The sequence below is a fragment of the Nesoenas mayeri genome, assembly GCF_963082525.1.
Source record: "Nesoenas mayeri genome assembly, chromosome: 10".
In the NCBI taxonomy this organism is placed as follows: Eukaryota; Metazoa; Chordata; class Aves; order Columbiformes; family Columbidae; genus Nesoenas; species Nesoenas mayeri.
In genome coordinates this window covers 9422367-9440298 of record NC_137560.1, presented here as the reverse complement: position 1 = coordinate 9440298, position 17932 = coordinate 9422367, and the positions used below count along the sequence as shown (strand labels likewise).

Sequence of the window (17932 nt, the reverse complement as noted above, 5' to 3'; positions counted from 1 at the left end):
ACTCTGTGATGAGCTGTTAAGTTTCAGTGTCTCTAGATTTCCATATTCCTTCAGAGAAGTGGTGACAGATAAAATCATGGTCTGACACATGATTCTGAGGCAATTTTTAACAGAACTTAAGACCAGTGAAGACTGGATATTAAAGCCAGAGTGTTTTGAAGCTGCTATTTTGGCAGAACCAAAACTATAAAACAGTAAAGTGGTTAAGTAAGAGGTAAGTTTGAAAAATTAAAAGGAAGTAAATCTAAGCTTGCTATTTCACTCCCAACTGAGGTATTATCTGGTAGTAACCACAGATGGATATTACTTATCTCATCTTTCTGGCACAGATGGTTAAAGACTGTTGGTGGAGTTGGTCATATCTGCTTTGTGTCAGGAAGGAGCAGCTATTCGCACAGACCTGCTGTAGAAACTTATAAAAATCCAGAGTTTCCTTTATTACAACCAGCTCTCTGTAGCTCAGCTTGGCTGCTGCTTCTGCAACACATCCCAGTCTTGCTGCTCCGTCACAAACCTTGTGCTGCCCCGTCACAAACCTTGTGCTGCCCACCTGGGAGGCCACAGCTGCATCACCCACCTGGGGCTGCTACAAGGGCTCTTGAATGGGCTGTGACGAAAATCTGCTTGCAGAATTTTCTGTTTTTCTGCATGCACGTGTGTGTTGTTGTAGTTGTTTTTCTACCTCTGATTTTGAAAAAAAAGGTCAATGCAGCTTTTTCCTGTGCCCTGTTACCTAAGAGCATAGTACATGCAACGAAAATACTCAAATTTCTAACTATAAGCAGGAACAAATAACACTTAAAAGGAAGTACTTCATAATACTTACTTAGCCATAAAAATAATTTAGAAGTACATCCATTTTCTTATGTTAACAGTTATAACTATAACAAAACTTAGAAGCAGCTACTGTTCTACTCAATATATTGGAAAGAAAGGATTGTTTTTTCCCCCCTCAGGGTGATGACATCTACAATCATACTACTGTAAGGGAAGAAGAAAGGGAACAGACACGTACTGTGAAAAGTGCACACATTCGATCTATCTTCTCTGGATTCCTGGGGCCTCCGTTCTTGTTTAACCTCACCATAAACCTCTCACTAAAAAGCAAACAATATTAAAAAAAATAAATAAGAGTTTCATGTACACACTTCAACATAAAAATACAGGTAGATATGTGGGATCTTTCTTTTAAAGACTCACTAGGTACAGCAATATTTTTAATTCCCAAAGCATATGAAACTGTACTTACTGATCTAGATAAAATCACATGGAATAGCACAGAAGACTTTTAATAGCAAGTACTCTGCATGTGAAAACATCGTGTTGATGCATATTCATGATGCAATAACATTAAAATAAAGTGAATATATGAAGCATAGGCTTTGAACACATTACAACTATTTCAGGCAAAGGCTAAGGCACACTTGCTGAGGCATACGCTGCCTTTGGTAAATCGGAGTTCATTAAAATTCACTCAAAAGTACAAGTAACAAGAATACCAATTAAGCAATCTCCTTCAACATATACTATTTATAGCAGCAATATACTAATTCAAACACATTAAGATTCAATTGATAGAACTGCTTATCAATCAAATTAAATAGTCCTTTTACCAGCAAAATCAGTGTGTACAGCCAGACTGCAAAAGAAATAATCCTTACTGTGGAGGACAAGCCATGGACTTTGGTATTATTTTTTAAGACAGACAGAGAATTTATGTATACAAATAAATCAGATGAGTAATTTATTCAGTAGATGTGCAACAACATACTAAGAATTGATCAGAATTTTCTTCCTGCAGATTAGTAGAAATACAGCAAGACCACATCATTAAATCCTCTAGTTACATTTGCATTATATTACAGATCCTTTCAATTTTATCCTGTATGACTATATCAACTCCAGTAACTTTTATTTGACTAAAGCACGTTTTCCAGTATATTATCCATTGTTGGCCTGAAAATTATGCAAACCTAGAGTACACACTTCTTCATTTGGTAGCTTGCTCCAAACAGCCATTCACCCCTGCTGTTAAACCAGGCAGGTTAACACCAGCTTGAGAATGTCTGCTTTTGGGCCTTAGCCACTGCTTGTTGTTGCACTTTCTTCTGTATGTTAAAAAGCCCTTTAGAAAAGTGAATTTCTTACAGAGTATTGAGATCAGTCATTAATTGCACTATATAAACATCTATCAAAAAAAGTGCAGCAATTTTACACTGTTAAGGAATTCAACAAGAAGTGCTGGAATCATTTTATAGAACTTACCCATAACACGATTTTTCAACACCATTTCAGGAACAGTTCTAAAAATGTAAGTTTGTAACAGTCTAGTACTGGTACCACCTACACCACAAATACCAATACACATATATCTGTATTTCACACTTATGAAATGAGTTCCTACTAATCCTAACTGTAATTTATCAAACATCACATATTAGCCTTTTTACTTCAGCATTATGCAGCGAGTTCACTTGAAGCAACCCGTCCATTAGAAATACTGATATATTTTCAGAATTGCTGCTTTGTCAGCATGGTCCCTACTCCTGTAAGCATGACTCCTACATCTTGTTATACACCTTTGCACAGTTATTTGCTTAAGTTATCTTGCTAAGCAATCCAGATCACGCTCTCCGGTTGTTTCACTCAAATGTCCATGTATCCCAGAACCTCATTCAGTGATAATTCTAATTCATTTGTAGCAGATGTTTATAACCTCAGAGATTGCTAACACGCCCTAAAGAAACCCAGAAGAAACAGGTATTTGATGATTCTTTGCCTACAACTACTTTCTGAGATGTCAAATAGAAAGTTAAGTATGTTTTAGCAAATGCTTTAATGACATGGTATGATATAATCTTTTAGTAATAATTGTATGATATCTTAAGTGGAGTGCAGTACAATAATACAATTTCAGTGTGTAACAGTTAAATTACAACAACAATATTATATCTTCATATTTACCTCTATCTACCTAATACACAAATCACCAAAAAAAAGTCAGAATTTTAAAAATAAGACCTATTTTCAATGAAAACACATTAATTACACTTTAAATCTTCATCATTAGTTCAGTCTTCTGCCCATTATTTTACTGGTAACTGATTAAGGTTGTGCAAACACGCAGCAGCAGGTAGTTCAAGCAAGATGGCCAAAGCGGTTGCTTCTCCCAGCTGTTGCGTCAGTCCTTTGTTGCTCCTGCAAAAGGGCCACACAAATAGGACCTCCAGCACTGCCTCAACAATTACCCTGTAGAGCTCTAAATATTAACAAACTGAAGCAGGTGTCAGTCTGGGGGCAGTTACAGTTGCTGGCATCCAGCTCTCCCAACAGGATGGATTTCAGAAGAGCAGGCAGGACAGTTACAGTGGTGCCCACAGGTGAGCACTGGTTAATACAGGGAATAAACCAGAAGATAACTAACTTTTATACCAACCAATTTGCAAACATGAGTCATGCTTTATATCATTAAATGTAAATAATAAAAATAACTCATAGCCACATTCTTTCTAAGCCAGAGCAATAAACATCAATATTTCCGATGTCTTCAAAAACATTGCCTAGGAAGACTTTAATCTTCACAAATTTAATTTTAATCCATCAATCAGTTTAACTGTAAAATCTTTCATTTAGAGAGATTAGGAAATAACATAAATTTAATTTCTGTTACAAGTATAAATTGTAAAACTTGTCTCCTTCCATAAAGAAAAGTAGAATTCATTAAAGAAAAACAAAAATCTATCATGACCTACAGGGAAACAAAAGTTACTTTCATAAAATAAACATCCGTCATCTGTAAAACTGAACTGAACTTGAAACAACAGTAATTAAATTATTGTAGTAATTAAATTATTGTGTTATATGTAAATTTGCCAACACCCTCTACTAGTACACTGAAAAATAACTACTACACCTTATGCATTTTAGCCATGCCCCATTTTTAAGGATAAGAGCATAAAATGCATCAATACCACACAAACAAGACCCCTGCCAAACTGTTCTTTCACTCGTCTTGCTGGGAATGTAATTTGGCCACCAAAAAGGGCCAGAAAGCTGGTGTATGCAGGGACCAGGAAGAAACAAGACAACAAGCAGCCTGCTAGTTAAAGATTATGAGCGAAATAAATCATGTCTGCAGGGGAAAACGTGTTCACTGGTGGAGATGTCCATCTAAATTCTAAGTATAAATCAAAGCTGGCTCACTCATATTTGATTGCAAACCCCTAGAAGTTATTACACCCTATATAATAAGGGCTTGGAATATCTTCAGTTTCATTGCAGTGGTCAGACCAAGGCTGGTTCCATCATTCAGAGGATGACTGATGTTTTGAAGGGAAAACAAACCACTAGCAGAGCACACCAAGCTCTTCTGTGACACAAAGAACTATTGACAGAAAAAGAAACCAGAAATTTGAAAGCATACTGTTGACTAGGAGTATTTTCAAATTCTGGGGTAAAATTAACAGGAAATATATACTACTATCCAACATTATAGAAGTAGAAGATGATGGTCGACAGATAAAGACAGAGCAAGTCAAGGTCAAAAACAGGCAAATCGTACCAATGGCTCTCCATGGGAAAGGTCCATCTAACCCTACCATCCCATATCCAAGAAGGTCCAGTAGTGGATATTAGGGAAATAATAGGAGAACAAAGAAAGCATACGGTAATGCTCTGCTGATATGTATTATCAGCTTACATCAAAGTGAAGCTCAAGAATAGCAGAAATATCTTTAATACTCCTGGATATAGAGAACCCAAGAACCCAGGCTGTCACGCTTAAAAAATTCTCACTAGCCATGTACAGAGTTACTATTAGAGAGTGAACTTTGTAGCAATTTATAACATACAATACATATATACCATACAAATATATATATATATGCATTATATGAAATAATTTGAGAATTAAAACTCATTAAACTGAAGTTCTATGAGAAATATCATAACTGCTCTTTTACCTCTACTGATCTCAATAATGTTACATATTATTTTAAAACTCCAGTAAGTTCTAAATATTTGAACTTCCAACAGAGATTTTATTTGAAAAATTATTTCAGCACTAATGAGCATTTCATTTTCATAACTGAATTTGAATAAAATACTGTACACCACAGTACAATACTGTACACCTGTGCAGGCCGTGCCTCTGACAATGGCAGAGAAGGGGCTGTTAAACCTTTGAGTTGAGATAGTCTATTTATACTTGATTCATTACTGAAAGCTGTATTGCCTAGTCTGCTTTCAAAACATACAAAGAGATATTCTGGAGGCACATTTGATAGCCTCTTGCAAGGTTTTACTCCATTAAGAAGTGGAAATATTTAAAAATTTGCAGTTCACCCTTTTTCTTGTTATAGCCAGAGAGAAAATCTGGTTCATGTCCCGATATTCCAGTGCTTTTCAAGAAATGAAGCAGACCACCATCTTTTTCACCTGCCTATTTATCATTTGTTACCTTATTCCAGCACTATCTCAGTAACAACTTTTAAATTTCTTCCTTTAATTTCCAGTCCTCCCTTGAGTCCACTTGAGCTTGTGTCACTAATTAACGGGACTTTGAAGCAACGGCAGCATTTGAGAACTGTGGAACATTCAGTCAGAGGAGAGATCCACTGACAGGACCAGGAGCACGAAGAGATGCCAGCGCTAACAGGGAATCTTAGAAGCCTAAGGCACCGCAGGTTCTTCCACCTTTCCTTGCAGGCCATTTCTCCCTAATTTACAGTTTTGTTTCTCATCTCCACAGTTTCTCTAGTCTTTGGTATTACTGTTCAAGTCCAATAGTTTATAGAAACTGCCTAAATATTCCACTAAACATTAGCTGCTGCTGCTAGCATACCTTGGAGTGGGACTTCAACCTTTTTTACATTGTTGATGCATATTATGAACTAGTCCGTCAGATGCTCCCCATTTTACAACTGCAAATCTATTTTGATGTAAGAAGAATAACCCTGTTGGCAATATTCTGAAGATCCGCTGCCTTCAGCTATAATTATAGCTCCCTTTTTAGACAGAGGTTCACATATTTAAGGTCAAGAAACCTAATGGGGATTCAGACAATTTCTTATTTTGGGAGCTACTTCCTTTGAGAGAGCTCATTCTTCAGTGTCCATTCCCAAAGCTTATCTTCCACACAAAGACAAGAGCATGCACAGAATCCAGATAATATTAAAGTCCAGCTTAGTGAGACCAAAAATCTAATTAAAGTGTGTACGGTAATAACTGCCCATGTTTGCATGCATTAAGCATTATTTTTATTATAATTGAATATGTTCTAATTGTTTAAATAAAACAGATAAAGTATGGGGAGGTACTGAGTATTTGACGCAATCTGACTGCTTGATCAAAGTACTGTAAAAAAAAATAATCAGCTATTCTGAAAATACAGTAAAACCAGTTCTCTCTTACCTAAAATCAGAAATAAGAAATGCACCAAAACAGATAAAAACATAACATTTTTACCTTGCTAAGTTCAGACCTAAGACATGCCACACCAGGAGCAGTATCTTAAGCAAAAGCTGATTTATTACTCTTGTTCCTATTGCTATAAGCAATCTTCCATTACTCTAACTGCAAGATCTCCTCCTGTGCTAACTCATGTCACAGTGAAACCACCTCTTGTGTAGCAGTAACTCAGGTTTTACAATCACTTGCATGATTAGTAGTTGCTAAACCTCCTAAAATATAAGAAACATTGCTCTGATAAGCAGAGTCAAATAGCTTCTTGTTCTTTTACTTGAAAGGAAGAAAAATGAAAGCAGTGTAGTGTCTCACTTCTTGGCTTCCTTTAGCTGTCTGAAAAGCAGGGTAATAGTGAACTGGCATCTGTTTCTGCAGAAAAGGAAGGAAGCAATCAATGTTTTGAGACACTACATTTTCATCATGAAGGAAGGGGCAAACAGGGACAAACGTCACTGTTGGGTGAGCAGGAGTGGCATTATGCCTGTGGGGTTGGTTTGTTGTTGAGGTGGTTTGTTCATGAGGCTTTTTTTGCATAACATGTGAAGATGACAACAAAAGGCCTGGCAAAGGGCTTGGAATGGATTAGTGACCTGCCTTGTATTAACTCATTGGCAGGTTTAATCAATGCAGAGTTGTGAGACAAAGATCCTGTCTGTGCATCAACTTATGACTTTAGGTACAGCATTAACAGATGCAGAGAGCCAGAGACATAGCAGTCTGGAGAGTGGCTCTAGATCAATTTTCTCTTTGAATTGGAAATTGATGATAAAGAACACAGACCAAAAAAAAAATTCTTTAACAATGTATAGGAGATTGGTTTTCTGAAATAGACAGTGCCACATTAGGGTGTCAGTCCCCTTAAGCAGAAATCTCACATGTTGTGCCTTTCTCTTGCCTTAAATACTGGTTTGGCTGCCCTTTCTCCCAGAAACAAACACCTCCTTCGCCCTCTCCATTCCAACATGCCACTGAAAGCAAAAAGGTGCAAATCTGTTCCTCATTTTTATTTCCCTCAGTGCTTTTTATTCCCAGAGAACAACTGGGGGAGCACTGAAAAACTCAACTTTTTTACAAACACCTCAGTCCGTTCTCAAAAGCTCTATATAATTGCATTTTCAGAATCTAGCATTTGACTGACCACTTCTAATAATAACGATTATTTAAAAAATATACTTGGGTCCCATGACATGTGCGCCTGTACACAGTTAAAAGGGTCTTATGGTAGTGGGGAAAGTCATATAATAATTTGTATTTTAGTCCTTGATGTTCTTTCAGTGTCTCCCTACATTTCTTTCTCACTCTTCCAGTATTGCGCAAAACCCAACCTGCACACAAACTAAAAACTCAGGAACAAAAGTCTGAAAATCCTGCTACAGCATCTAGCAGGAATAAGCTACATACACTTTCCTAACCAGTACAGTTTACCTCCTTTCATCACACTCAGTCCTACCATGTAAGAAGTGGTGATAAGCACATTATTTAATTTCTCACCAAAAAAATTCTCCATTCACCATTTTTTTTGTCTCAGATGAATCTTGTGAATAAACTCTATGTACTGCAAGCCCAGGTCAGCTAGGACAGACCTCAGGATGAGCTAGTCATTCTCTATGACAACAGAAACCTCGCCAACATTTGCCTTCAAAATATTGCAGCCTTGCTGTGCACACCCTATTTTGGGCAGTTTACTTCATCAGTGCCACAGAACACTGCATTCTGTCTATCACGGTGTGTACAAGCCCTACAAGGACAATAGACTGGAATTATGTTAGGAATTACTGGTATATGAACAACATATTTTCCTAAAGCTGAAAAAAAAGGGTGCTTGTTTCAAAACATTCCTAAGTTATCAGAGAAACACCATGAAAGATATTCCTGGGGTTTGGGAGAGGGTGAGAACTGAAATATAGTCTGTAAACCTTACAGTTTCCATAAGCTAATATATGCACAAATTAACTGGGGAAGCTGTTGTCTGTGTCAGAGAGGGAGCACACTGAACCAGCACAGCACAAGCTTTAAAGCACCGGTGCAGCAGCATTAGCTAGCTTTTCAGGAAAGCAATTATTGCTCTCCAATTGCCTATGTGGTGGCAGAGGACAAACCCTGGCTATATCGCCCTGGATTTCCAGTCTTGCTGTACTATGCAATATAGTTAACAATAACAATATGAGGCCACTCATATTTGCTTGTACAACTTCACATAAGATTAGCAAAAATACAGAAATCTATTTTCATTCCATTTGCCAAATTCATCAAAATCTTTCTCACATTTGTCAACTGCAAACATATTACTGTGCTTAGTGATCCAACCAGGCCACTATGGAACACCATTGTGTCCTGATGCTTTTGAGAACACCCTTGGAAAAGTTTCTGTAAAGGAAACAACTTTCATGTGAGGACTTCTTTTATTTGAACCAGATGGTCTCATAAGCATGAGGAAAGCATGCCTGTATATCAACATTTCAGTCACGCCGTTGTACTTTAAAAGGCAGAACCAGTTTGCCTGCAGCCCATTTAGGCGTATCCTCTGAAAAAGCTTTTCAAGTTTATATTCTGTTAATCACGTTCACCTTTTAGAGTTGCTAGTTTTTGCTCATTCTCTTGGAAAAAAACCAAAACAAAAAACTATGCCGTTAAAGCTGCTGTAAGACAGACCCAATAATAAAATCTCCCAGTGCTCCACAGAATGAGTCTTCAGTTCTCAGTTTAAGTGTGAGAGTAAATGAAAGCATATGTACAGAATGATACTGTGTCTGTGAAGAACTGAATTCCCATATATACCATAACCCAATGGCATATCTGAGATCCCACAGCAGTATTTAACAATCCATCATCAACAGGGGTCACTCCCGAACCCCCGAGACAGAAAGATCACCTCTGCTCAACTGCCACTGTGCACATTGGCTGAACTATGATCCATGAACTATTTAAAATCTGCCTCCTCAGGCAAATGCTCATGGTGTGTGTTCAGGTTTTTTTTAAGGTGGGGAGGATGGCAGGGGGTGTGTATTTCATGAGCTGCCTTATCCAGATGATCTGCAATAACCTCAGTTTCAAAAACAAGTGAAGGAAAGTACACTGCTTTGGTTTATGGAGTGTATTTTATAAAGACATCTTAGAGAAATGAACACCAGATCTGTGAGGGAAATGAATCTGGCTCTGAGAAAATGGTTTTAAGCAAATTGAGGCTTAGTACTCATGAATTATTAAGTTACCATGTTGGCTAGAAGCCAGGGGGGGATTACAGAGCTTACAGTAAAACTGCTACTGCAAACACTGGGTTTCCATAGAAACACAAAACAAAGAAAATAACTACCTGTCGTCTCTCTCTACCACATTCAAGGAAAAATAACCACAATGTTAAAAACATTATTAAAGCTTGCAGGAGAAATGTAGCTAAGCAAAAACTACATTCTCCTTGGGTTCTCATGAGTCTGCCACACCTGAACACTTGACACTGTCATTAGTATTTTTTTGTTATTTACATGATGAAAGGTACGTATTTGTCTTCCTGAAACGAATCCTCAAAGTTTCTATTTTTTAAAAAAAGGACACTTTAGTCTCTTTCCAGTGGTCATTTTAACCAATGAAGAGAAAGCCAAACCAACCCTGCCAGGCAGTATGTGTGAAATGCCTTGACCATAACTGTAGGCAAGCCTTCTAATTTTGGATTACAAGTATTTTAGGGAATACGTATTTTATCATCGTCTCTAACCTGGGAGAAGCTAATGGTTCTGAGTCTAACACAGCAGTTGCCTCATTCCTTGCTCTACGAACCACATATCCCTCTTACTTGGCTTTGCACACAACAATTTCAGAGACACATACTGGGTTCTGACAGTGAATTTTGCAACATTACACTGAGCCTTCCTACAGACAGAAAATTACTTGTAATTGCTTTCTTTGAGCTATGTAGTTCACCTAAACATTTTAACAACGTGTATTTGTACCCTGCCAGGTGAGACAGCAAAATCTCCTCTAGCTGTATGTGCTCATGACATATTTTTTTTCTTTCTGAGATGGAAAATGGAAGAAGAACTTTAAATAATTGCAACTAATTGATTTCTTCCTGTCAACAACTAAAAAAGAGAAATATCCCTCTAGAAAAATCTGTATCCCTGCCTATTGATATTTCATATCTGATCCCCAGCCTGAAAATTTTTGGGGGGAAGGAGGGCGGTGGTCGTGAGAGAAATGAGGTAAGACTGATTTTTGTAAAAGCTCCTGTTTTATGATAGTTTGATATTAGTCATTTTACAGGAAAGAATGAGCATCTCTAACAACAGCACTTACCTCTCTACAGCAACTTTGACATACAAATCCAGATAGTAATAGTTTCTTTAAAATATATAATATTAATAGGAAAGGGGATAAACAAGAAAACCAAGCAAACACAGATTTGGGAGAGAGATCTAGGGAAAGAAATTCAGGTGAAGCAACTGGTAGAGAAAATGAAAAGGCATTATTCCTCCTTCACCCTTTTGTAAAATCTACGCAAACACCTAATAAAATACTCCAAAGGTTATATCTGTCTCCAGTGATGGTCAAACTTGTTCTTCCTAGAAATTATACATTATATATCAGAAAGGCTCTTTGTCCCTGGCCATACGTGTACAGGAGACTTCAGAGACCCACATATTTTCCACATTAACTAGAGTGACCAGAACAAGGGCCGTTGCTGTGGAGAGCAACATCCCTCCATGTTTGCTTCCTGGAGGATACTTTTAAGGAAGTTCATCTTCAGCAGGATCCTCCTTGTTACTATTGCTATGGATTATCTACTGCACAGAGGTCAGAAAAATACTTTACTTGAAATACTAAGAACACAATAAACTAAAGTATAGGAAGGACTGATGGAGGATTAGCTATCCCAACAGATCAGATTGCTAGAAGAGAGGTAAAAATTAGAAAGATGGATTTTTTTCATGACTAAGCAGAAGAAAAACCTCATTAGTTGGTAAGTCTAATCCCTCAGAAAACTCTCTGAATATTAAAGAAATAATTCTGAATGATACAAAGTTATTTGTTCCCAGTAGACGAATCATTATACTGAATGAGATAGCTTTTCTATTTTAAAATAACTATGAGAAGGCTGCTATTAAAAACATAACAAATGGATAGTTTAGCGTGTAATTGTACAATAAAAGTAAAATATAATTTTCTGCTTCCTAACATAGCAACTGGCAATAGTGGAACATGACAATATTTTAAAGCAATTAACAGGGGATAAATACAGTCACAGCACTCGGGAGCTATTACCTAAAGAGAGAAGCAATGCAGAAAAAGGGATCTTAAGGTCAGTTCCACACTCTGCAGTCAGATTTTTTGGTACAACTTACAGTGTGGATCTTTTCACATTTACTAACTTCTTTTCTTTTTCAGCTATTCAACTTCAACCATATTCATCTATCCAGTGATCCTGTCTTCCCTTCTTCTGACTTTATTAATGCCTATCTTTCTGTTCATTCTTCCCCTGTTTCTATCTTTCCTTCCCTTGGCCATTCTCAGCTGCTGAGCCTCCCTCCACCCAAGCAGCATCTGATGTCTAGAACGCTCACAGCTTCTACACTTCTGATTTGGAGCATGTGGAGTTGCTCTGTCTGGCTGTTCTCCCATGAAGCACACTGATCCTGCACACACAGCTTTCAGGGGGCTTAAACCCCTGCTCAGATACAATTTGTGGAAAACTTGCTATTGCTTTGCCACAAGTCTGCTTAGTGTTTAAAATCAAAGTTCCAGACTATTATAATTGTCTACATTAAGAAGTGTTGCACAAAAATTATTCAAGCAGAAATGTGTAAACGCAATGTAATTTTAGCTATACTGTTCTTGCTAAAATTTTTTGAGCAGCTGATATACATTCCTATTGAGAGTTTAAAAGTCAAGAAAATATGAGTAAATGATGATGAGAACCATGGAGCTGTCATCAATAAATACACAAAGAGATGAAGGATTCCTGTCAAATTTGTCAAGGTTACCTTCATCAGCTTGGTAGACAGATTTGTATTCTGACATCTGAATTAGGAATACTGTGTCAGAGAAAACTCCTACTATGGAAAAAGTGAAAATATGGAAAATAGGACAAGGCTATTCAAGTGAAGAGTAGCTTGAGAAAACCCTTTTCTAACACATAAACACACACACAGATCAATCTAAAATCAGTTTGATCACGCACTAGAAGTTTTTACACTTTTAATATCTTAAACTTTTATATATTTGTCTGCTAAAAATGCTTTGAAAGTATCTCAAGATCATGAGATGAGTTATAAAGGGGAAATCATTATGTCTACGACTTCTGCAGTTACCACCCATACACAACTGCAGAGCAGTGTTAACAACAAAACAGCGCCGCTTCAAATTTTTTGATGCAGCCTTGAAAAAAAGAAGTAGATGATTTTGTAGGATAACTTTAGAATAGCTAAATCCAACTATCACAATATAGATTATGAGTATTTTTTAAATGCATAATTATGGTTCCAAATCATATCTCTCTCCTGTGAGCTGCTTTGTCAATGGCAAGATGGGAAGCACACGGTACTACTCACACCCTCCCCAACATCCACCACAAATTCAAAACATTTCCATGAAAAAACATCTTTCCATATCACCTATTATCAATAGCATTAAAAAATAAGGTTATGTTTTCTCTCATTTTGCCTATTACTTTTCAATTTTAACACAAAAAGAGATGTTTCAAAATTACCAAATTGCTATCACTGTAAGGGAAACTGGCAGCTGGGTAGAAGATACGCTTCTACATCTCTAGTATTTTAAAATCACTGTGGGGCTCCATTTTCTCACATTTCTGCACGTGTTCTACCTAGCCATCTGCTGAGAACAAACAGCTTACAATTTTATCCTTCAGCGAGAAGGAAAAGAAAGTGAAAAGGCACCTCAATAAAACACAATGAGATGCTTTAGAGGGGCTGGATGTCAGCCTTGTTAATACCTCCATATACTCCAAGGTAAGAATCAAAGCAACAAAAGAAAAAGGCAATGAAGCTCCTTCATGAACTTCAAAAGACTATTATGTTTTTAACGGAACAAGAACGTTCTCTGTAAGGCACCTAACCAATAAATGTTGATTTGCATTAGAAAAGCTACAAGCAGCTATAAATGAACCATGAACCAGTGAGGAATAACGTGTTGCTTCAGAGCAGACACATGCTTCTCCATCCTGTATCTCAGTGTCTCAGGCAAAGAGGAATGGTGTGAAATTTGAAATTCTGAGGTAGTCTCTTTTGGGGGGAAAATATTCTGACAACGTATCTTTTCCCAATTACAGTTTCTAGTCAAGATCAGCTTCCATCATGATGCTGCTAGGATACTACCAGCTGATATAATATAGTAGAAAAGACTTCCATCCAACAGATTAATTTTAAGAGCAGATAGGATCATTATAATAATTCAGTTTTGTCTACTATATAACACAGAACACACATCATTTATGTTGATCTATACCTTTGGGTTTATTTCTTTGGGAGCGGGAGGGGCCGAGACAGATGTTCGGTTTACAAAAATATGTATCTTGTTATTCCTTTTTTTATTCCATACCTTCTGATTATTTTTTGTATGAGCATTTGCTGTCTCTTCCCTTACATTAGAGTGCCAATGATTTACACTTATGATACATATCAGGACATCAACCTATAGTGTAAAAGAATGAAGTATACTCTGGTAGTACACAGTATTTCAGTACAAAATTTTGGACAGGCATCTTACAGCAAATTGGAATATACTGGTAGCAACTCATACCCTGCCTCCATATCTGAAAGTGTAAGCACACTATCTCCAGTCATGTCAACCTTCATCACTTCAGTAATAAGGAAAAAAACCCACCATGATAACATGGTATGTGCTGATTGTATAAGGTTGCAGTTATATAGCATAATGTCATTTAGATAAAGTCCACAGGCACAATCACAATCTAGTATAGAGTAAAAAAAACAAAGGTGTGAAATGCTAACCAGTCCAAGTTCATAACCACCTAAATTATTACTACACTGTTACTGTGCCTTTTCTACATTCTTCTCTCATTGCAGTGCTTCACTCCCACAAATTTCCTCTCATGAATTATTTCAATTCCAATACTTTTTTCCTTTCTCTTCTTCCTTAAAAAGTTACTATTTTATTTTCCAAATCAAATTATTTAAAAATATAATCAGACGAAGAAATTCTGTTTCCATCTGGCTGTTTCTCTAATACTGACAACAAAGAGAAGAATAAAGATCCAAAGAAAAAAAATGAATTAGCAGTAAATTACCGAAGGATGGATGCCTGCAAAAGGAAATTTAAAAAATGGTTCGAGAGAAGCAAAAAAATACCTCAAAAGGTGAAAAGTTTAGATAACTATTTGATTAGGTCCTGGAATCAAAGAAGAAAAAAAGGAAAGATGAAAAAACTCAGTGGGTAGAACACTATGATCTGTGCTGGTGCATTCCGAGAGGCATCATGGAAATGAGAGCCCTCCAGAAAAAGTGCGGGAATTTGCACACAGGAGAACTAGTCACAGCTTTCAAGGTCAGCAACTCTCTCTGTAGGCATCTTTCCCCTCATTTCAGTGTCCTGTAAGATAAATGGACCATCAGCACATAGTTTTATATATTCCCTTTGAACCTGATCGTCGTCTATGATCCCCAGGAATTTCCCATGCACTGAGAAGTACTTAAGTAGAAGGAATATGCAGTTCTGCATTTGCAGGTGCATTTATTGCTCGTCTACTGCATAAAAAGTTAACTCTTTCCCCCACCTCTGACAGCTTTCATTAATTCCCTCAAAGCTGCCTAGACACTACAAAACTGTCAAACAAAATCACACTGTAACACACAGGACAAGATCTACACAATGCACCTATGTGTATGCTCACACGAGGAACAGACAGTAGTCCTTACCAATACTGAACAACTTTCTATTTTTTTTTCCAGTTTTATACCCTGTTATCCTGGATTTTTCTTATCTTTACATTATTAAGACAGACCTCATATAAGATATGTCAATTACATGATTTTTTTTAAAAATACCTTTTATTTGATAAGCATCATTGCAATTGCATTTCAGTAGAAGATACGCACATCTTGTTGCACCTTCTCTATAAAAAAAAATCCAAGTACCAGAGTGGAGGAGAGGGGCAGAATCCCCTCACTTCACTTCCTGCCCACGCTCCTTGTGATGCAGCCCAAGATACAACTGCCCTTCTGGGCTGCATGCACACATGCCAGCTCATGTCTAATCTCTCATCCTCCTGTACCCCCAAGTCCTTCTCCACAGGGCTGCTCTCCATCTGTAGCCCTTTCTTTGTCCACTGATCTAGTTACTTCTAGATCAGTGCATAGCATAGCTTCTAGAAGGATCTGTTCCATGATCTTCCCAGGCAGAGAGGTGAGGACAGGTCAGTAGTTCCCAGCATCCTCCTTTCTACCCTTTTTAAAAATGGGTGCCATGTTCCCTTTTTTTCAGTCATGAGAGACTTCACCTGATTGCCATGACTTCTCAAATATCATGGAGAGTGGCTGGGCAACTACACCAGCCAATTCCCTCAGGACTGTGGGATGCATCTCATCAGGCCTCATACATTTATGTATATTCAGGTTCCTCAAATAGTCATGAGCCTGATCTCCACTTACAGTGGGAGGGACTTTGTTCCCCCAGTCCCTGTCTTCCAGTTCATCCACTCGAGAGGTGTGGAAGAACGCTTACCAGTGAACACTGAGGCAAAAAAGTTGAGTACCTCAGCCTTCTCCTCGTCTGCTGTTACCAGTTTGCCAGTCAACATCTGCAGTACTGAAAAAGTTACAATAATATAGATCCACAGAATGTGCTCTGAACATCAAACTAAATATCCCCATGGCTTTGTCAGCATGTTGGTTGGCTTCCATTTTTCTCCGGGTAAACTGGAATCTTAACTTCCAATAGGAATATTTTTGGTTAGGATAGTTGCTGCCTATTCTTGACTTTTCTCTGCTGTCTTCGCTAAGTTTTAGCTGAAGAAAGCTTTTTAAGGAAGCTTTCTGGCATGTTTCCTGCGGCACTGCAAGACAATGTGAGGAAGGGTCTATTACTGTACTTCACATTCTTCATGGTTCGTCGAGTATCATTGCCAGAGCACATCTTCATTAACTTTAAATTTTTCTAGCTTTAGCTTGCATGCCTGTAACAGAGCCTTTTTAGTCACAATGTACATTTACTGTTTCTCAGAATATAATTGTATCAATCTATTAAAAAGATGTGTTGGAAGTTAGGAGCAGAAACAGGCATGTCACCATATTCCATGCACAATTACTGATTAAGGCCTAGTTTTTCAAATTCAATCACATCAGATTTTCTTTTTTGTTCTACTCTTCATAATTAAGGGTATTTCTAAGTGACAAGAAACTTAAATCCCAGTGGAGTAAAAAAGGATAACTTGTAAAATAGTGCTAAAAATGTCTGTTCTGGTTAAAAATACAGGCAAAATAAAAAAACCTTTACATGTTTAAACATAAACTTTCTAAAGAAAAAAATCATACTGAAATTTATCCTCTTTCTACTTACTAGATTGTCCAAGCTTATTGTCAGAAAAAAAAAAAAATCAGTATCATATTTTTAATGTGTAATTTTTCAAATTATGAATAATTTTATGCATTTATTAGTAAAAAAGAGCTATTGTAAAGCTAGCTAAACCTCACTGCTTTAATGAATCTAGTTTATTTCTGCCCACCCAAATAATGCTGCAAAACTTCAAAATGAAACCAAAACACCCTACTCACTGCATCCTTCCAGGACAAATAACACTCAGGATCAGTTTTTCCATCAGTTTTCCAGACCTTTTACAACAGTTTCATTTAGTCTGTATCTCCCTGCTTTCCCGTATTAAGTTTAATGCCTCTTCTGTTGAAGCATGAGGTGCATTCCCATGTGACAGAACCAAATGAGTTGGTTCTGATGTGATTCGTGTTTGACAAATCTATGTTGACTTTTACTTATTGTCTTGTTAGCTTCTAAGTGCTAATAAAGAGTTTATTTTTTCCAGAACTTTCTCCTTTGTTGTCTGATTGCAGTTCACCTTCTTAGCGAGATTGATGCAAAACAGCTATTAAATACTCCAGCTATCTTGGTAACATCTGCTGATAGCTTAATGTCCCCTGTCATCTGTTCCATTACCACTTGGTTTTATATATATATAAAAAAAATGCTGCTAAAGCATTATAGATTTATTTTTGTCCTTGAAGTCCTTTGCTAATTGCATTTTTTCTACAAGTTTCTGCCTCTTCCATCCTGGTTTGTGCAATTTCATTAGTTTCTCCTTTTTTGTATTTCCTTCCAGACTCCATTTAACCAAAGAATATGTGATAAAGACTTTCTGTTCTTGCCATATATTCAATCTTTCCTTCATATTGAAACAATCTGTTTTTGTGCTCTTCCACAGTATTGCTAAGGAACTGACAACTCTCACATTTCTTTCCTCCATAGAAGTTTACCTATCTTTCTTTGA

The 17932-nt window shown here is 37.1% G+C and overlaps 1 protein-coding gene across 1 annotated transcript in view; it reads right to left on the bottom strand.

Annotated features, from left to right (window-relative positions):
• The window catches only part of DOCK3 (dedicator of cytokinesis 3), a gene marked incomplete at both ends in the record, with an annotated part of 193529 nt that overhangs the window by 94979 nt on the left and 80618 nt on the right, over positions 1 to 17932 (bottom strand). The window contains 1 exon segment of the mRNA XM_080350585.1: positions 1016 to 1097. Coding sequence (XP_080206711.1) covers positions 1016 to 1097 — 82 coding nt within the window.